This window comes from Orussus abietinus, unplaced genomic scaffold (assembly GCF_000612105.2).
Source record: "Orussus abietinus isolate OABI.00-Male unplaced genomic scaffold, Oabi_2.0 scaffold2, whole genome shotgun sequence".
Classification (NCBI taxonomy): Eukaryota; Metazoa; Arthropoda; class Insecta; order Hymenoptera; family Orussidae; genus Orussus; species Orussus abietinus.
Window position 1 is genome coordinate 2,409,709 of NW_019396012.1, and position 20,227 is coordinate 2,429,935.

A 20,227-nucleotide genomic window follows, 5' to 3' on the forward strand; every position below is an offset into this window, starting at 1 on the left:
AACTTTTGATTGGTGGAATCGATTGTTAAAGAAATTATTTCTAACTTATAAGGTCGGAGTCACATAGAGCACGTGGAGCGTCACATAGAACGCAATGTGTCAACGTAGAGCGTTTTCGAGCGTATTCGTTGCGCCGCCCTTGGGGGCAAAAAACGGTGAAAGCTAACCTACGAAACCAGAGGGCAGCACAGGATGCGATCGCACGATCCTGCCCGTGAGCAATCTCCCAACTCATCGCTGTGGCGGACTTCTTGAACTATTTCTGGGTAAACGTGCGCCGTACTATTTACGCTATTGATCTATGGCGTAGATATTCGCGCAACGCAGCCGTGCGCGAGCACGGGGGAGGGTGAGTGACGAAAAATGGCGATGACCTGTGTACGGGACGTCCGACACAGTGACGATTGGCGACGGAGAAAAGTGTGACAATTGTCGCGCGACACGTCGGATCGCTGCTGCTAAAAATGTCCCTGCACGTGCAGCCCGTAGTCAGCGTTTTCTCCTGAACCCTGCGACTCTTCATGGAAGTGTGCGGCTGAGTGGATCTGCGAGAGAGAAAAAAAAAGATCAAGATCAGTGGTTGCGAAACGTCACAGCAGGACGACCCACATCCAGGCAAGGCGCGACTTCGAACTTAACTTGGGATATTTTCCCTTCCACCTGTGGTTCGATATCCGCGATGACCCTCCGAATACGAGAATCATCGCCGTGGAGAAAATATTCGTCCTTGCGGTTGGCTGAGCGCCCTTCTCTCGCTTTTATAGAAAGTGTTGGATGTAAGGTTAGGCGTTTGACACTTGGTCCGCTCTCAGACGGTTTTCGAAACAGTTACTCACACTTGCGCGCTTCGGTGATTCTCGCGTGTTAAATACGGGGGCTGAATCACTTTCTTTGAAGATTGATCCACCGAGTGTCTACAAATGGATGGAAATAGTCGTCTGTTCCTTTGTGTAAAAGACCCTACTCATTGAATGTAAATTATTTGAGTAGCGTGGAAAGATTACCGTCGCAGTGATTAAGAGCGTAAATAGGAAGGGTAATGACTGTTCGCATGTGTTGGAGTACATTTGTCATATTTGGCAAGGTGCCCATGTAACTGAGAAATCATATGTCGGCTTGTAGACAAAGCGAGCAAGTGGTATTGTTATTGGTTGTCTCGATTAATCAGCAGTTCTGGGAGAGTTGGTCGGTGGTTATTTAGCGACTCTTGTTTTAGGTTTGGTAAAAATAGAGGGAAGCATGGATTTAAAAATGGAGCAGGAAACGGTGTATGGCACCCACGAGGACTGCCATGTCGTCATGTCGGAAAAGGTGCAATCGTTGGCAGGGAGTATATACCAGGAGTTTGAAAGGATGATCGCAAGATACGACGAGGATGTTGTCAAAGAACTGATGCCTTTGCTAGTCAATGTTTTGGAGTGTTTGGATATCGCGTACACGGAAAATCAGGAACACGAGGTTGAGTTAGAGTTGTTGCGGGAAGATAACGAACAGCTCGTTACGCAATACGAAAGGGAGAAGCAACTCAGGAAAACATCGGATCAGGTAGATGGGAAATCTCTTAAATATAACTTTCTAACACCATGAAAGTTCTGATCTTGACGTTTAATGCACGCATACAGAAACTGTTGGAATTGGAAGATGTTGCCGAAGACGAAAGAAAGGAATTGTTGTCAAAGATCGATAGCTTGGAATCTGTCCTGCGGATGCTGGAGCTCAAGACGAAGAATTCCCATGACCACGGTACAATAGCCAAAGCCAACTCCAGTTCACCTTCCCACAGTAGAGTAGAATCTTTTCTTTTTTTTTCTTCCATGCATTGGTTTTGTTTCAAGCACGTCCTGGGATATGTGGGTAGTCGGAACAATATTGCATGCTTTGGCTTTAACCGTTATCTTTTATTTCATTAACTTTTGTTTCTTCTACATTTTCTATTTTTTTTTTACAAAGGTGTTACAAATTATTGACTTGTTACTTCAATTTTTGATTCTCGTCAATGTACTTGTGCACATGTGTTTGTTGTTAGAAAATACACCTAGGCAACGTATAAATATATTCTTCTGATGATATTTGCAGTGGTTCGGTTGGAAGAAAAAGAATCTGAATTGAAACGCGAGTACTCTCGGTTACATGATCGATATACAGAATTATTTAAGACTCATGTAGATTATATGGAGCGAACCAAAATGTTGGTCGGTAGCACGGAGAGACTGGAAAACACGACTGCCGGTCGTGGTCCATCCCGATTGCCATCTCTCGGTATGGCCCACATGTCTCGAAGTTCAGGGCCACTTAGTTACGGGTTCCAAAGTTTAGAGGCCAGTATAAACGCGGAGGATAGTCAAGAAGAATCTGTACCAAATGCTGCTAGCTTAAGGACTGAAATGTTGGACAGTAGCAGCGAGGCTGCCATCGAAACATCGGATAAGAGTCAGTTAACCGATCAACCAGCGCAAGAAAATAAAACGACTGCCATCTCTAGACGTAAGTCGACCCCCCGAATAAACTTTCCAAATGTCATTTGAGCTCTTAAAGATTAAAGGCTAATAAAAATTTATATATTTTTCATAATATTTATCTGATATCGATACAAATAACGATCATTTATGTGTAGATGAAAGTCCAGAAACGGAAATGCCACCACCAGTAATAACACCAACCTCTCCTTGCGTGGAGAAGGTAGCTACCACCCCGAGTGGTCGAAGTAGAACCGAAAGAGAACAACGTAGTGGTAACACCCTCTACCAGGAGCTTAGTTTTCAGGACGCGGATGCTTTAGGAGAAATGGACGAAGGAGCTGACATAACTGGTACATTGTTAATTTCAAATTACCGAGCCATTTTATTCTTACGTAACAATTTTAGTTATGATCTCAGACTAACTTGGAACCTTCATTAATCTTTCAGGCAGTTGGGTTCATCCGGGAGAATATGCATCATCGGGTACGATTACTTGGATATCCCTTATCCACCGTAACTTCAATCATGGAGTTTATTCGATTGATCCCGTTACTTTTTCTGCCACACAAGAAATGCTTCTTACCTCTCGGCTTCTGAAAATTAATTTTATTTATATATTATTTATATGTAACTCGCTGATTACAAGTATTCTCACAGTACATATTCAAAACTGCGTTAACACGTCTTACTAATGGTGAACATTTTACTAACTTATTGTCCGTCTGTTGTGTCGTTTGATTCCTTGCCGTTCGCCTGTTTGCGCCGAACCCACCAAACGATGCATGCGACGAATAACTTGCCTCTGCAGTCAATGACAACTTTTTCGGTAAGAATCGCCAAGGTATCCACTTCTTCCGCTTTGAGTGCATTTCTCGAATCGCTATTTATTCTATCATCGGGATTACATATTTAATGGGTCTTACGGTAATGGAAAAAAAAAAATTCTATATCTGCTTTCTCTGAAAATATTATAAATGGATGCGAAGTCTAAGACTTTTTTGCTTTTAACAGGCATGGGCAAAGAAGTCGAGAATCTGATCATGGAGAATAACGAACTTCTAGCAACAAAGTGAGTTCTACCGTTGTTGCTTATTCGTGCTACGTTGACAGTGGCAAAACGAAATATCTTTATTTCAGGAACGCGTTGAATATAGTCAAGGATGATCTTATCGTGAAGGTGGACGAGCTGACAAGGTGAGGATCTATTCTCCGTGGTTCTATGTCGAGTTGAGCCTGGGTAAAGACTAAAACAATGTACTCAGCGAACAAGAGATACTGCGGGAAGAGATACGGACTCTGCAACAGGCGAGGGAACGTCTTAGGCAGAAAGTGGCGGCCCTGGAGGAGGAGCTGAAGAAGGTGAAGGAAGAGGCCGAGGCTGCCGCCAAGGCGACGAAGAGCGACGACGAAGAGGACGTACCACTGGCCCAGAGGAAGAGGTTCACCAGGGTCGAGATGGCGAGGGTGCTAATGGAGAGGAATCAGTACAAAGAGAGGTTCATGGAGCTCCAGGAGGCCGTTCGATGGACGGAAATGATCAGGGCCTCGAAAACCGACCCGTCCACTATATCGGGTGGGAAACTCTCGCTCTGGAAAATGTAAGTCCTCTCGATGATGCACACCTCCCTGCAACTTGGAAAAAATCGTACTAAGGAGACGATTTAATCCGCGGTTGAAATTGTCAGCGTTGCACCGACGACGGGGAGACGCTTCTCGATAGTTTCTAGAATAGCGTATTCTAATATCGTAGCACCTTGAAGTTTTAGCAACCTCTTCACGGGCTCGACGGACCGAGGAGGATTAGTACGAGGGCCGCATTCTTCACCTCACATCCGATATAGTGCACCGACGAATCAGGTCGTCCCGGCACCCGTTATGGACAGCATGCGTAGACGTACGTTGAAAAGTCGCCACGACTTTCTCGACCAGGGAGACACCATGTGAGAATCCAATCACCTTATACACCTGTACAGTAATGTTCGGATTTAGGCTCTCAACCGGCAGGAGCTTGCTCGAGTATGACTTACGTAGATACGCCATTATTAATGTTGATTTACTCACCTCGCTTCGTACCTTTCGATCCATAGATGTGCTCTATGCTCACACATGCAACTCCTGTACGAAGTCTCGACAAAGCTGCGAAACGAGTCATAACGCCGACCGGTTCACCGACCACTTGACTGACATTTCGACACGAAATTACGTTTGCAAAACGATTTTCATTTATCGCCAGATAAATCGCACTCTCGGGCTGGGTTCCAGGGTGCTAATTCGGAATCCGGAGTTATATTCGTTTCCGGAGATTCTATTTAAATTTATAGATATCTATGCTTTACGCCACTCGACGTAAGCCAAGCGAAGGTCTCTAGGACCTAGGCGTTACGAAAACTCCTAACGACCAATCGTTACCAAGACTCGTTTCACTCGGGGTAGTCGAATCAACTTTTGCTCAGTGTGATCTCCTTTGTTAGTAGCACCCGGTGAAATTTGTACAATAATCTGGTCCTTCACCTTGGGTACCAGTCGGACTTTTAACGTTTTCCGGGGAGCGGTAGTTTACTTTTAGACGTCTGTATCTAGAGGAAGAGAGTGAACGTTACTTCATCTTTTAGAATCGGGTCATGACCGGACATGAATTCATGCGATTATGTCGACTTGTCATGCAGACAGGGAAGATTTGTCTTGTAAATACGAATTTGTACATTTTCAAATCGATCTTATAACATGACATACCGTCGAGAGGAAATAAACGGATTTATTGTTACGTTACGTTTGGCTTTTATTTCACGATCGTTGGTCACGTCGCTGTCGGTATCTTTAGTCTGGGTCTCCTCACCTGTTCTCCCATGCAGTTTCGAAGGAACGCCCGGGCTTCCCGTGACTTGCCATGCTTTTGGTGGTTGGTGGGAAACCGTAAGGTAAACCGATGTTCTGCAGACTTTTCTTTCCGCCACCCGCGCCCCTGAAATTACTATCAGCACCGTTAGTACAGCTAGCCAACTTCTAACACCCTTCGTAGAAACTTCATCTAAGTACGTCTGTGCAAATCTACCGGCAAGTTCCATAAAAAAGAACTGACCTTGAAATGTTAACCATGGAACCAGCACTGCACACCTCTAGCTGCCCGTTCCTGCATTCAGAGATCATGTCAGAGTACAGAAGACGAATCGAAATGTACTTGTAGGTCCTCGGAGAAGCTCGTAGCTAGAAGAGCGACCGAACGAAGGGAGCAGTACAGACAAGTAAGGGCACACGTCAGGAAGGAGGATGGACGTCTTCAAGCTTACGGGTGGAGTTTGCCAGGAAAACCCAGTGCCCCTGCTAGACAGCCTGTTCCAGTTCCGGTGTACTGTCGTCCCCTCCAGGAAACGGAAGCAGGGATGAAGGTATTCCCTGTAACATTTGATAGGCTATTAATTTGAAAATTATTATGGAAAAGCGTAATCAGTGGGATCTTAACTCGTAGATATGGTGCGGCGCCGGGGTGAACATGAGCGGAGGGAAAACCAGAGATGGAGGGTGCATGGTCGGTGGCAGCGTCTTTTATGCAGCCGAGGCACGAGAATGCACCGCCTCGAAGACGGAAGCGGAGGATGCCGTCGAGCACCTTGACAAAGAGCTCCACGAGAACGAGCAACATCGTCTAGAGGCCGAGCGACTGGACCAGCAGCTCAGTTCCCTGGTTTGGATATGCACGTCCACGCAGAAGATGTCCAAGGTCACCGTGATAGACGCCAACAATCCTGCGGATGTCCTCGAGGTCTTCAACGTCTGCCAGAGCCACCTGCTCTGCATCGCAAGCGTCCCTGGAGCCAAGGAGAGCGATTACATTCAGAATTCACACGACGAGGTGGTCGGCATTTCGGCCAATGGCAACGGCAAGGAGAACAGCGTTGTCCAGGACGAAGAGTCGACTTCGACGAATCTTGTAGCTGGCGATGCCTCTGAAAACTGCCAGGTAGTACATAAACTGAGATGCCTCGTTAAGAGCGTCCAACGTCTGAATATACGTTTATTAGAGCCGTTGGATATATTTCCGGGGTTTGGTAGAACCCTAATAATCGGATGACTGTACCTTAGGATGACAAATCCAAGTCCGAGGACAAGAACGAGAACTCCTTTGCCGAAGACCGGACGAACGAGACCTCCGAGAGGGCCACTGACACCGATCCGAACTCCAACACCGAGCCTCAGAGTCTGGAGAGTGTCGACAGCGAGACTGCGAATCTGGGGAAGGTGCAATTCGTCAAGTCCATTCCGGAATCGCTGTCAGTCAGGGCGAACGGTACCGAGCTCGAGGTCGAGGGCAGCGACGTCGAGGAGGAGACTCCCATCGAGAAGATGTCTTCGATTCAGCCGACCATGTGGCTGGGTGCACAAAACGGTGCGGTGTTCGTCCATTCCGCCGTGGCAAAGTGGTCCGTTTGTCTTCATACCGTCAGACTGAGAGATGCTGCTCTAGCGATCGTGTGAGTACAGATCGGAATGCGTTTCGATGTAGAAGATGGAACCTACCGGTGGGATCTCGTCTCTGAACTCCAGTTGTTCCGATAATTTTAGTCACGTGCAAGGCCGGGTCTTCGTGGCCCTCGCAGACGGCACCGTCGCGATATTCAGGAGAGGCTCCGATGGCCAGTGGGACCTTTCCCAGCATCACATCGTCATCCTGGGAAGTCCTCAGCATTCCATTAGGTATGCATATCCACCGAACGATTCCATGTCCATTGATTTTTCTCTTCTACTTCTTTTTACTCCGTTTTTCTCTTTCACTAGATGTATGGCGTCGGTGTCTGGGAAGACGGTGTGGTGCGGCTATAGGAATAAGATTCACGTCATAGACCCACTTACAATGACGTTGGAGGTGAGCTACCTTCTGTATGTAGAGAATGCGTTTGGATGGAACGTGGACCATTAATTGACAATTGGCATTGATTTGTTATGCAGTGCACGGTCGATGCACATCCTCGCCGCGAGTCCCAAGTGCGGCAGCTCGCCTGGCTAGGAGAAGGCGTCTGGGTCAGCATCAGGTTAGACTCTACCCTGAGGCTCTACCATGCTCACACCTACCAACATCTTCAGGACGTCGACATCGAACCCTACGTCAGCAAGATGCTGGGCACTGGGAAGCTTGGATTCTCGTTTGTCCGCATCACCGCTCTGCTGATATCCTCGAATAGGCTGTGGATCGGCACGGGAAACGGCGTGATCATCTCGGTGCCATTGTCTGAAAGTAAATAAACGTCAATAGACATTACGTGGCACCGTGATTCAGACGTAAAATTAGAATAACGTTGCCCTGTACTTCGGTTTAGGCGCCGGTGGGTCCATGGCCGTGTCCAGAGTGCAAGTTGGAGGTCCTAAGGGAGATGCACCAGGCATCGGAGTTAGGGTCTTCGGCACCGACAGAGGTGTCACCCCGGGTAGCTTCGTTCCTTACTGCAGCATGGCACATGCCCAGCTGAGCTTTCACGGACACAGGGATGCCGTGAAGATGTTCGTCGCCGTGCCAGGTACAATCGTAGTCTCGTTTCGCACGGCTCGTCTCTTAATTCCCACGAAATTAACATTCTTTCAGCGGCCTAGCGGACATCCTGCGCCTCGATAAACATGAAACGATTGCATAGTCAATGCCGAGGAATATATTTACGGGAAATTATAATCTGGAATGCAAACGAACGTCGTGCCACCCGCGTAAAAATAGAGCGCTTATTGACGCCGTTCACTTTATTATTCTTCACTTGACGTCGTGTTTCTTTTTCTCCGATTAGACAAGCGTTAACCGGGGTGTCGAATGTTCTCCAACGTTCTGGGGTATGTCTTTTGTCATGTTTCTTTAAATTTTCCTTCAGGTCATGGTGGTCAGAGCGCAGCTTCGGACGGGTCACAGCCCGCCATGCTCGTCTTATCGGGCGGCGAAGGCTACATCGATTTCAGAATCGGTAAGCGAGTGTCCGGGAGTTTTGCATTGCAATTTCGCTAGCAGCGGGGTCAAGCAGTATCGCGATGTCCGTTTAGTAAAGGGAAACGCCGGCTTAAGCGGGCTAGAATTTATTTTCTCCCTCGTGAACACGAGGTGAGAACCCTTCGCGGTGCCTTCGCGCCCTCGATCCTCATCCCCTCTTGAGACGGAAGTTAACGCAGATCGGTTCGAACGATTGATCCGAAGTCTCGCCTCTCTCTCTCTCTCCAAGAATTTACATTGTCAACGACCCTTGATAATTTCAGTGGAGGACGCGGAGGACGAGAGCGATGAGGCGACCCATCTGATTGTCTGGCAGCTGGTAAGGTACGCGAAGGACTACGGAGATCGTCCTCGAAATCTTGCTCTTGGTTCTGTGTTAATGGACGTAATATAACCGATTAATAGACATCATTCCTTCGTTGGGCACGTGGTTACCTCCTTGATAACGGGAGATCGGGTCGGAACATTTAATAGGACCGGGAGAACCTCGAGTTCCGCATTTGCCACTTCCTGTCCCTGCCTCATCCTTCGTCGATACACCTTGAAGAGGACGTTACGTCGACACGGCTCCTGTCGCCTCACTGCTTAACTTCGATGCTACCGATAAGTGCAAAAGTAGTCTTGATAAAATGAGATTATCACCTTTTCTTTTTTTTTTTCCTTTATCGTGAAATCTTGCCAACGGAGTTTCTTCAGGCAACTATTAAAGGGTTCATCCGATTCTCTCTCGCTCTCTTCCACTTCTCTTTCTCTCTCTCTCTCTCTCTAACAGTCGTCACTAACGATCGTCCACGTCGTCCGAGTGTCTTAATCAGCCCTCGATGTCGTTATCCGGGATATCGCTCGAGGAGCTCGTCCATTCGATGCATCTGCACGAACTAACATGGCTATTTGGATAGGGTCTAACAGACATGTCTTTTCGTCGTGTCTGGACGGATTCTCGATGACTGGGAAGTCGGGAATCGTGTATATATGTACCGCACGATGTGCTCTTGAACATGAAAATATGAAACGCGTCGAGGTCCTTTCGCATCGAGAGTCCTCCGAGTTTCGGCTCGGTTGTCCAGAAAGAAATGGAGAAACGAGACGTAAGACTCTCTTCTCATTTCCGAGGCGACTCTCGATCGCTCCGGTTCCTTTGTCCCTCTTGACTCTTTTCTCTCTACTCTTTGGAGCCGGGTAGGCAGGGGAAGCACTGCCGGTTGTATGAACCTCGTACTCATGCTCGCCATCAGGGTCGGGGCAGGTATCCCATTGGACGAGGAGATCGCCTTAAATCACTCCAGGAAGTAGAGACCGCGAATACCTGGAATACCTCGCGTGCAAGTACACGGCTTCCGGTCCGCTTCCGGAGGTGGGACAAAGGTACCTCTCGAAACGGCACCCAGCACTCTGTCCTTGATCTCTGCACCTCACTTCCGCTGATTCACGACACCTCGTCGGCGTCCAGCCTCGTCTGGTACACCTGCAAGGTGCATCCACGGGAATTAAACCGGGAAAAGTATTCATTACCTCTCGACTTGTCCTCAGGTGACGGAGACGACACGGAGGAGGGCATGGAGCGGTCCGCCGTGGCACCTGGAGGACCCAGCATCGAGGAACAGGGCGAACAGAGTCACCTGATAGTCTGGCAGGTCCAATGTCCGTTTCCTGCACCCTCGACTACCTAACTCCTGGTCGGGACTGGGCTGAGCTTTCCTGGGTACACGGCCTACCTCGGCGAGGCCGCAGGTCGCCGTCCGGGTCTTCCCCCTGGGCCAGGTGGTCGACAGCCAGGTGGAGATGAGCCGGCGGGTCGTCATTAGCGTGCTACCTAGATAAAACAGATCACTTAGAACGTACTATTGTCACGCGGAGGTGAGTTATCCGCTTACAGGGTCGGCTAATCGACGACCGACTAACGCACCAGCTCCTCGGACGCGCCGAGAGCGAGGAGAGGGCATTTTTACCGCGCCGAGGAAATAATTTGCTGACGCTACATGGAGGCAGCAATTGGCAGAGGCGATTGCGAAGCTTGATACTGGAATCGCGATTTTTAACTAGAGAAATAACTCCCGAATCGTGCTTCGAGAACGCCATTTTTCGAGGGAATCGTTGTCTCAACCCGCGTTATGAAAACGATTCCCTGGAGAAGGTGGCGTAGGGTGCTTCTCGAAGGTCCTTCCTGACACTGTGACTCGGTTCTTTTCTTATGTGCGAACGGCAGAACCGTAGAAATGATTTTCGACTACGTGGCTGGCTTGACGAATTTTTCTAAATCTCACGAACATATATATATACATATGCATAGACGTACAAGGTTTTTATCGGTTTCGCGATTTATCCTGGGTCGAGGTAGGTACTCGGTAATGAAATCGGCACTCGAACTCCTCTGTACCGAGAACGGTAGGGAAAGGCTGTACCGGTACGATTGACTCTACGTATGGAGGATTTCTTCTTCTTTTTTCCTCTCCACCTCCGTGAAATCAGGACTCCGGCTAACTCTCGCTTGTCTCGTCCCCGCGTTATACCTGAGCTATCGTAGACGTTAAGCGGTAACCTTGTCTGAATGATACATATAAATTATATATAAATTATATAAATATATAAATATATATAGAAGTATATATATGAACTTAATTTATATCGCGTCGCGACCGGCGAAGGAGTCGAGAGGCGTTAAAACGTCCTCGGCAAAGACCCTGAAGAGATCCGCGACTTCGAGTCGAGGACCTATCTACGCCGACGCTAATTCCAGCTCGATTTTTGCTTTTCAACTGGAAGACGGGGAAAAAGAAATCTCTAGGTCGTTTGCGAACACGTCGAGCTCTTCTCGCCGGGTCGCGTTTTATTTATCAGGGATATTCCACTATCTGGCAGTTAGGGATAACTCGATTCATGGTACCTTCGGGATTAACGAGGCACTTATGGTTTCGGACTTATCGGGTCGATTTTAAAAGCAATTAGCCGGCTAATTTCCAGATAGTGGAAAATCCCTCTTGGGCGTGCCGTGGAAATCCAAGGGAGAACCGAGGAGGCTCTCTTATCGGGAACGATGTACGTATCGCGGAAGGTGGAGGTCCTGATTTATTGACATTTAATGACCGCCAATACCAGGGTCTTGATAGATGTTAATTAATGTTAACCGTCGCTTCCATGGCACGCCTAGATTTTATTCCGTTTAACCGGAGAGCACGTCGATCGATTCGGTGCTTGCCAAAACGCCAAGACTACTTCATCTCGACTCCGAGATTGAAGTAATTAAGTAACCGAGCACAAAGAACGTAGATCTTAATGTAACAATGTCCACGGCACCCGTGCACACGAGGTGCGATAATGTGTAAATAATAATTGCGTAGCGGCTCGATCGATCCTCGACGACGACGCAGAAGCGCGAGCATCGTCGAGGGGTTTCCTACTTAGCTTCTCTCGTTTTTCATTTCTCCCTCGATCATCTCCTACCAAAGATAAGGATCGATTGCATTGTTTGTATTACTTGTAACGAGGATATACGGCTAGCCTGCGAATAAGGGCCGACACCTCGATGGGTGCGCCCAAGTGTCGAGCGGTGGTCTCTGGCTCGGGGGAAATAGCTGAAGAATTAACAGGCAGCATTAATAAAAGCAGTTGCGAAGGAAATCTCTCTCGATTTCTTGTGTTTACCCGTGTACATACTCGAGTCCGAAGAAAAATGCCCGGGAAGTGACGCACCCGCTGTTTAACGTCCACCCGGCGTTAAGTGCGTTTTAAGGTACAGGAATCCCGAGTGAACGTAATGACACGTGAAATCCCGTTATAAATTAAAAATCGCCTATCGAAAACACGAGTCATTGATAAGAATCTCCGATGCAATCAGGACATATCGTTGCCGAGATACATCGATCGCTACGAGAAGGCTCGGTCTATTTTAGCATACTTTTTTTTTTTTAACTCGCCAACGTATCGATCGCGGAAGCCTGGATGCGATAACGTTTACTGTCCACCACTGTTAGCAGGTCTGCGATGAAGAAGACCCATTCGCGGGTTCCTCAGCAGCCTGAAGGTGATTAATGGAGTCGAATCGCTCTTCTACGCCGCATAAAAGTGGACAGTCTACCGCGGGCTTCTTTCTAGCTTTGTCACGTTGGCGCAATTCGCATGATTAACATAATTCTTAATACGAAACGCGCGAGTCTATTAGCCTAAGTCGTAGCTTAAGTCCTGATCGCAATCATCGACTGAAAACGTAATCAGCTGATTGGGATGTCAGCTGATCGAGGCTGCCTTCGCCAGGTTATGGACGCGTCGTTAATGGACTAGCCAGGCTATTATTAAGGTATTCGGAAGGCGATTCGACGGCAGCCTTCCCGGAGGATGCTGGGCAACCTTGCGGTGCGTCTTCTGCGGCCGTCCTGGTGCACCGTCGCGGGCTCGGGGGCGGCGTCGCGACGCTCTCTTCGGGGCTCGACAGCGCCTCACTCCCACCAGAGCCTGGTGGACGCGGCCGATAAAAGGCAGCGGCCGTGCCGGGAAATGAGTTATTCGAACCGCTCGCCTCGAGGCGCACCGGACGTCCAGAGACTCTCGTCGAATCGAGCCAAGTCGAGTATTTTGCAAGGTCGTCCCCCGGATTCGGGTTGCGCCCCCGACATGGCCAGGGACCCGGCTTCCGAACAGCTCATCGACTACCGGAAGAACATGAAGGTACGACCGTCGTTCGCCTTCCTTTCTACTCTTGGCCCTTCCTTTTGACACTCTGGCGGTTATCGATGGCCTCCTTGCGGACATGGTATCACCTGAGCGTCACATAGCATGGTGAGAAGCTATGGAAAGGCATTCGCGTCCCATAGGGTACCTTTCATGGTGTACCTTTCATGGTGTACCTTCAGGCGTATGTGCTCTTCAGGCCTTGCACACGTAGAACCACAAGAACATGCCTCTTCGACCGGTTCGACTGGTCGGTGCAGCGTACGGCTAACACCGTGGTCGCCTTCTGGAAACCAGAAAGCCTAATCAGACACCGAAGACTTTCGGTGCCGGCTGAATTAGGTTATGGGATACCTCGCGCTCGGGATTCCTCGGCGTCGACGCGGTTGATTTAACTGATGATTTAACGCTCGGACCTTGTGAAGCATGGAAAACCGGTCGTTCCTTCGACTTCGGCCTGGCCATGGAAAAGGAGGAAATCTCCATCTGGAAAATGCATTTTCAGTCAGACATGCAGTGCGAGGATGCCCTGATAAAATTACGCGCTGCGCAATAAATTGTAATTTGCTCGGTACGTCGGGGGAATGTTCGTGCGTAGATAAATGGCGGTATTGTCGGTCATTTTGGCCATTTTTTTTGTTTCATTTTTGTCTTACGAGGTTTTTTTTTTTAGTGGGCTCCGTTCAGGCGGAAACTTGATTTACGTCCGTTCTTGCGTGTCCGTGAATTGCGATTTAGTTCCGTACTTGAGCCTCGATTTCAATGTTAAAATCAGCCTCTTATCTGTTTTCTGTGAATGGCTGAAAGACGTCTTTTATCCGTACTCTTTGGACGGAAAAGTGTACTGCAAGTATGAGCTTCGATGTTCTTAGCTCCCGAAATGCCGACCGATAAACACTCGAATCATCACATGCTTCTAGATAAATGCGGTAACGGGGACGTAATCAACGTCAACAAAGTGACATCAGCGTTATCGCAAATCGCACCGATGTTGCAGGTTCAAGATTGTTTGTACAATGAACAAGCCGCAGAGCCGAAGACGTGATCTTTGAGCCTTGAAGAGGCGCGATTAGATTGATAGTTGGTACGAGCTAGGTGATATTGCTATCGTTATCCGTGAACAGCTATTCCTGATCCTTGGCAAATCGAGTGTCGAGCAGTATGCTCGGCTCGGTGAGAGTTCCTCGTTGCAGGCTTGTTTACGTCGCCTCCCTCTTCGCTTGCAAAGCAGGCTGGACTCGAATTAACGAGCCAATCGAATGGCCGTTTCCTCTGGAACTTTCTGACCCCTTTCCAGAGCCTGGGATATTTACATAAATGTTTAGCATTTACCTTTAACGAGCAAAACGTACTACCTGTTTTTTTGGATCAATTGCGGTGAGGTCGGTTAGGAACGACCGTGCCGCGGAAGGACGCCATAACTGAAACAGACCGTTTGATTGATGTGCTTTTCTTATTTACCCTGAAAGTAACTGCCCAAGGCTCGTTACATGTACCGACGTGTACTAAATGTGCTAATAATCGTTTCGAGCTGCGTTTTGAACGAATCTTTTCGACTCACCGGCGAATCCTGGAATCCCGCCAAAGATAAGCGACGCGCGCGCCGCCATCTTGCGGCGTCTCCGTTTCGCGCCACTCGTTTAAACGCGCCGACCGTTAAATCCATCTAACGGACGCGAGACGTTAAATAATTATTCGATCCGCGCTCGCGTGACCGCAAACGCGGCAATTTATCGCAAAAAGGTCTAAAAGGAATCCACGATCGCGCTAGAGCATCGAGGCCAGCGCCGTTGCACAATTGCCTTCTCAATTATCAATGGCATTAAAGTCGCGGTTATGACGACCGCAGGATGCGGCGGCGATGCAAACGCGAAAATTGACCGATAGGGACTACGATAAGTCCCGGGTTCCCACAATTAGGTCGGCTGATTTCCAGTCGATTTTCATATGGATATATTCACTTTGGAAGTACTCGGCGATTAACGTAAACATAGAAACGCGGAAAAAAGTGATTGCGGAATTACGCCGGCGAATGTGACGACCGGGAGCGAAAAAAAAAAATTGCTAAATATTGGAAAATTACCGGTTACATAACGACGCATCGAGGCGCAATTTTACCCGCAATTACCGATAGGATTAAGGACGACATAACTTCTGCGGAACGAGGTGGCGATTTGAAAACAATGAGGCTTGACCAATATGCGAGAAAATAGTATAAGTCTTGAGTTCTCACGCGGTGTCGGCGAGTCGTCACATTTGCATTACGCATAAAGGCCTCTGCGGTTGCGGAAAGTGCGGCAAAACGTTGCGCTTTCGACAGCCCGGCTTGCATGCGAACTCTCGGCCGAGTGATAATTCTTAATGTTAACTAGGTCTAATTTATCCTTATTGGCAACTATCGCATGTGGGTCACGCCTCGGAGGCGATTTTAAGTGCACTCACAATGCACTCTTTATGAATTTCGAGTCGGTGAAAGTCTCGCTATGAAAACCGATCGAAGGTCCAGCGATTATGTATGGAGAGAAACATGCGGTTTCAAGAATTACAAAGCGAAAAGAGGTCAAAGTTACTCTTGGCTGTGGTGCCTAGTGTACTCGACGCGAAACACTGAAAATGCCTCGATGATTACAATTAGAATTATTCCCGCCGTGAGACAATTAAAGTACCTCTTAATGACAATGTATTGGTTCTATCGGTAATTTTCAGGGCGATCCTCCGGTATTGTTGACGGGAAATGGCAATCCGATCGCGAACAAGAAGGCCTCCATCACGGTGGGGCCGAGAGGCCCGGTGCTTCTTCAGGACTTCGTCTACCTGGACGAGATGTCACACTTCAACAGGGAAAGGATCCCAGAACGCGTGGTCCATGCGAAAGGAGCAGGTAAATCCATCTGGATAAACCTGGCCTCTTTCTTTGATCTCTTGATTTATTAATTCCTTAATTCCTTAATTCCCTGATTTCTTCATTTCCGCCCCGGAGAGATGAAAACGTGTCCCAGGAAGGAAACGGCCACATCGTCGGAGTGAATCGATCCGGCCTGGGCCATTATTATAAAATTCCTCTCTCTTGCGGACATAATAATTTTTCCTACTTCGAATGTTCCTTCAGGCGAGAGTACCTTGAAAGAAATTCTAGGTTTTACGCCGGGTGCTTTTTTTGCCTCTTTCCTTCCTCGCCTCCCTGTTCGCCTCTCTGCTAATTAATCGACACCTTTTGCAGGTGCATTCGGGTACTTTGAAGTGACCCACGACATCTCCAAGTACTGCAAGGCTAAGGTCTTCGCTGGAATCGGGAAGAAGACGCCGATCGCCATCAGGTGCTCCACAGTGGGTGGTGAGAGCGGATCTGCGGACACGGTCAGGTAAAACCCCTGATTTTCAAAATCCAGTCCAGGAAGTCGGCCGTCAACCTGCAACGCAGTCTTTACATTACCAAGAGGTCCAAATCGGAAGAGAACACGCGGAAGCTGCGAAACGCGAAATCGTTGTCGATTTCGCGGTCGCACTTCCTCGCGCATTTATGCGACTGAGCATGACTTTCGTTTTGGTCGGATTGAGCGAAACGTGATCTCATCACTCGAGAAACCGAGTCACTTCCCGCGGATGCGATTGCTCCTGGCCTTCGATGGACCCAGAAAAAAACGAGATGATTTCTTGACTCTCTTTACTATTTAAATAATTAATACCAATTACCCATTTCCAGGGACCCCCGCGGCTTCGCCGTGAAGTTTTACACCGAGGATGGGATCTGGGACCTGGTCGGGAACAACACTCCCATTTTCTTCATCAAGGACCCTCTCTTCTTCCCGAGTTTCATTCACACCCAGAAGAGAAATCCAGCGACTCACTTGAAGGTCTGATTACTTCCTTTCTAGAGAAACGGACAAGTTATGGTTAGTATGATGTATTGTTTATCAATTTATATATTCCAGGACGCCGATATGTTCTGGGACTTCATATCTCTGCGCCCGGAGACGACGCACCAGGTCATGATTCTGTTTTCTGATCGAGGTATTCCTGACGGATATCGTCACATGAACGGATATGGTTCGCACACCTTTAAGCTCATTAACAACCGTGATGAGATGGTCTATTGTAAATTCCATTACAAGGTAAGCGACGTAGTTATCAGTTCGTTTACTGGTTCCCTGGGAGCAGGGAGTCTTTTATAAGGATGGGATTTTCCGTCGTTGCAGACCGACCAGGGTATACAAAATATCCCAACGGATCGAGCAGCCCAATTGAGTGCCTCGGATCCAGATTACAGCATCCGAGACCTGTACAATGCCATCGCAGTCGGGAAATGCCCGTCGTGGAGTTTCTACATACAAGTAATGACCCCGAAACAAGCAGAGACTTTCAGGTGGAATCCGTTCGACCTTACCAAGGTGGGTTAAATCCTGCAGGTAAAGCGCACATCGTCTCCAGAGAAGGACATTTTCACTTCTTGCAGATCTGGCCACACAAAGAGTTCCCGTTGATCCCAGTCGGGAAGATGGTGCTGGACAGGAACCCCGAGAACTACTTCACCGACGTCGAGCAACTGGCCTTTGATCCGGCACATATGCCGCCAGGAATCGAGCCAAGTCCTGATAAGATGCTGCAAGGACGACTTTTCGCCTATGGAGACACTCATCGACATCGATTGGGACCCAATCACCTCCAATTACCAGTCAATTGTCCTTACAAGGTATTTCTTCAGCTGGATTAAAACGACTGCTAATAAACAATTATCTCTAATATCAATTACCTGGACTTTCAGATGATCTCCACGATGAATTACCAGCGAGATGGCTTCATGGCGATACACAACCAAGGTGGTGCTCCGAATTACTTCCCCAACAGCTTCAGCGGCCCCTTGGAGTGTCCAGCTGTAAGATCACCCAGCTTCCACCTGGACGGAGACGTCAACAGATTCGACCCTGTCAACGAAGACGACTTCGGTCAGTCCACCACCTTCTGGAGAGAAGTCCTCGACGCGGATGCCAAGACCAGGTTCGTCGACAACGTCGTGGGCAGCCTGAAGAACGCCGCCACCTTCATCGCCGAGAGAGCCGTCAGGAACTTCACGAAGGTGGACTCGGATCTTGGCAGAAGGTTGACAGAGGGTCTACGTAAGGCCGGCAAACCTATTGGCACCACAAAATCTGCCAACCTTTGAGGAGCCCCCACGAAGATCCGCTCTTCGAGGCCGCACAGTCTCATCTGATCGTTTTTGTTACGCTTCGAGTTTTACTTTCACAGCTCTAAGATATTATATATATTTTTTTTTTTAATTTTATGCAGGTCCCACGTGCCTTCTTTGATCTTAGGTTTGACATTTCCACGCGACATTTATGTTAGACAAATATATACGTTTTTGCAAATTGTCTTCTTCACTTGTGATGCGTTCAACAACTGAAGGCACGTTTTGATAGCGCCGTCGTTTCTGCCAGCTGAGACATCTGTCTTTTTAGCCAATTGTGTAACCGCATATAATGGAAATGACGCACAGCTCTGAGTTCAAAGTAAACGGAGATGTTCGATCTGGTTTGCGAAACAGTCTCCTCTTATCGTGTACCAGGAAAGTCGAGGTTTCCGTTGCGGGCTGAGTAGAGCTGAACTCCCGGGGAACCACCGTTTCCTTAAGTGACCGGGAAAAAGGGAATCCCCCGAGTTCGCTGTTTCACCAAGCGATTCGCATATAAGAGATCGCACGAGGGTCGAAAAGCCAGTTCTGCTTTGAGCTTTGCACCGAAGAAGCCCTCGAGACCTCTCGCGAATCCTGAAGAAGATGACGAAGATGACGAAGCTGTGTCTGTTCGCCGTTTTGCTGGCCGTAGCGATCGTCTCGGTGCACTCGGCACCTGCTGAAGGTAAATTCTCAATACATATCACATATGTATTTACAAATATTCTCAACATATTTACACTGTATATAATATTCTCATATGTCGTATATTGATAAATATAGGTGAAACCTAAGGACCCGCTGAGTATAAATTTTCTTTGCAAAATTCCTCACCATCCTCGGTTGTAACATTTATTTCCATCCCCGAAGCACTCGAAGAGGGCCTTCTACCGGGAGACAAGGAGTTCGAAGACCTGGAAATGGTCCAGGAAGAGGACAGAGCGGACCGACATCGCAGAGTGACCTGTGACCTGCTCTCTTTCGGAGGTAAGGTCGGGCACTCCGCTTGCGCTGCCAATTGCCTCAGTTTGGGGAAAGCTGGGGGAAGGTGCAACGACGGGGTGTGCCAGTGTCGCAAGTGAGTCCCAACAAAAATTTATATTCTAAAGAAATGACGCTCAATGTGAGTAAAAATGCTCACCTGACGCCATGGGTGTCGATCCCCAGGACCACCTTCGGGGACCTCTGGAACAAGCGATTCGGCTGATCCGTCCCCTGCCTCCTGGAAGTCCTCCAGTTCTATCCTGGCGTACCCAGCATCACCAAAGTCTGTACTTCGGCTGTGTCCATATCTATGCATCGTTTCTATACAATAAACACTTAACATTAGCATGCAAACTTGCTTTTAGCCCAGAAGGACCCATCATCACCAAAGTGTCCTTTGGCCGTGTCCACCTCTCAACATTGTTCCTATACAATAAACTCTTAACATCAGGACGGAAAAGTGGTATTCGGTACAAGGGCAATTTTTTGAAGCAGTTCCTAGGAGGATAAGAGCCTTCTCATTAAATCCACCCTGGCGACTTCGTCGAGGCGAACAGTAGTGTAGCATCCCTATGGAGTACCAAAATCTCGTCCGGACGAGTAGCCTTTGACGAGCCAATATCCCGGCCCCCTCCAGCTCTAATTATAAACTTCATGTGGCTTTGATAGGCGGCTCTCGATGGATATCGATATATCATTACGGCACGCGCTCCTATATGCGAACGGATACGTAGAACAGGGCTCTAGAATACCGACGCGGCCGAGACTGTATGCGCGCTCCGCCGGCGGAAAACCAATATGCTTTGTGCTTGGCGCGCGATTAAAAGGTCGAGAGAGTTTGCCATCGATATTTTCGACTGGTAATTATTGGAATCTTCCTTCGGCCGTGGGCGCCGATCGCTTCGAGCCGTGCGATTAAAGCCTGTTCCCCGTGCCCGCTCGTAGAGGGCCCTCGAGGAGCGCCATTTGCAAAACTATTTCAATTCC

General features: G+C 48.4%; 4 protein-coding genes across 12 annotated transcripts; 3 read left to right on the forward strand and 1 right to left on the reverse strand.

Moving 5' to 3' along the window:
• The first annotated feature begins 269 nt into the window (after positions 1-269).
• Positions 270-12,039, forward strand: LOC105700533 (JNK-interacting protein 3). Of its 7 annotated transcripts, XM_023434553.1 has the most exons (21): positions 271-1,138; positions 1,217-1,545; positions 1,623-1,743; positions 2,077-2,484; positions 2,615-2,809; positions 2,907-2,942; positions 3,268-3,285; positions 3,471-3,528; positions 3,597-3,653; positions 3,722-4,057; positions 4,220-4,399; positions 5,644-5,845; positions 5,926-6,417; positions 6,540-6,928; positions 7,020-7,151; positions 7,233-7,320; positions 7,404-7,689; positions 7,772-7,969; positions 8,309-8,398; positions 8,685-8,745; positions 9,952-10,037. In XM_023434553.1, exons 2-21 carry the CDS (start codon positions 1,240-1,242, stop codon positions 9,953-9,955), a joined length of 3,657 nt encoding a protein of 1,218 aa, XP_023290321.1. In that variant the 5' UTR covers positions 271-1,138; positions 1,217-1,239; the 3' UTR covers positions 9,956-10,037. The 7 variants fall into 7 exon arrangements, with proteins under 7 accessions (XP_023290320.1, XP_023290321.1, XP_012281874.1 ...); XM_023434552.1 differs by lacking the exon at positions 9,952-10,037 and having other exon boundaries at positions 270-1,138; positions 8,685-8,949; XM_012426451.2 differs by lacking the exon at positions 8,685-8,745 and having other exon boundaries at positions 9,952-12,039.
• On the reverse strand, positions 4,333-5,636 carry LOC105700536. Of its 3 annotated transcripts, XR_001104140.1 has the most exons (4): positions 5,539-5,636; positions 5,296-5,430; positions 4,521-5,035; positions 4,333-4,424 (listed from the first exon to the last, which is right to left on the reverse strand). XR_001104140.1 is itself a non-coding variant. In XM_012426459.1 (3 exons), exons 1-3 carry the CDS (start codon positions 5,604-5,606, stop codon positions 4,927-4,929), a joined length of 303 nt encoding a protein of 100 aa, XP_012281882.1. In that variant the 5' UTR covers positions 5,607-5,636; the 3' UTR covers positions 4,404-4,926. The 3 variants fall into 3 exon arrangements, 2 of the variants coding, with proteins under 2 accessions (XP_012281882.1, XP_012281881.1); XM_012426459.1 differs by having other exon boundaries at positions 4,404-5,035; positions 5,296-5,421; XM_012426458.1 differs by having other exon boundaries at positions 4,404-5,035.
• An 860-nt stretch (positions 12,040-12,899) lies between the features above and the next one.
• On the forward strand, positions 12,900-18,452 carry LOC105700534 (catalase). Its single transcript, XM_012426456.2, has 8 exons — positions 12,900-13,083; positions 15,793-15,967; positions 16,307-16,448; positions 16,790-16,940; positions 17,019-17,198; positions 17,283-17,474; positions 17,540-17,776; positions 17,849-18,452. The coding sequence occupies exons 1-8, from the start codon at positions 12,913-12,915 to the stop codon at positions 18,245-18,247; spliced, it is 1,647 nt and encodes a 548-aa protein (XP_012281879.1). The 5' UTR covers positions 12,900-12,912; the 3' UTR covers positions 18,248-18,452.
• Positions 18,453-18,597: 145 nt separating this feature from the next.
• On the forward strand, positions 18,598-19,700 carry LOC105700535 (defensin-1). The gene is made up of 3 exons (XM_012426457.2): positions 18,598-18,941; positions 19,127-19,334; positions 19,424-19,700. Exons 1-3 carry the CDS (start codon positions 18,860-18,862, stop codon positions 19,461-19,463), a joined length of 330 nt encoding a protein of 109 aa, XP_012281880.1. The 5' UTR covers positions 18,598-18,859; the 3' UTR covers positions 19,464-19,700.
• Positions 19,701-20,227: the final 527 nt, after the last annotated feature.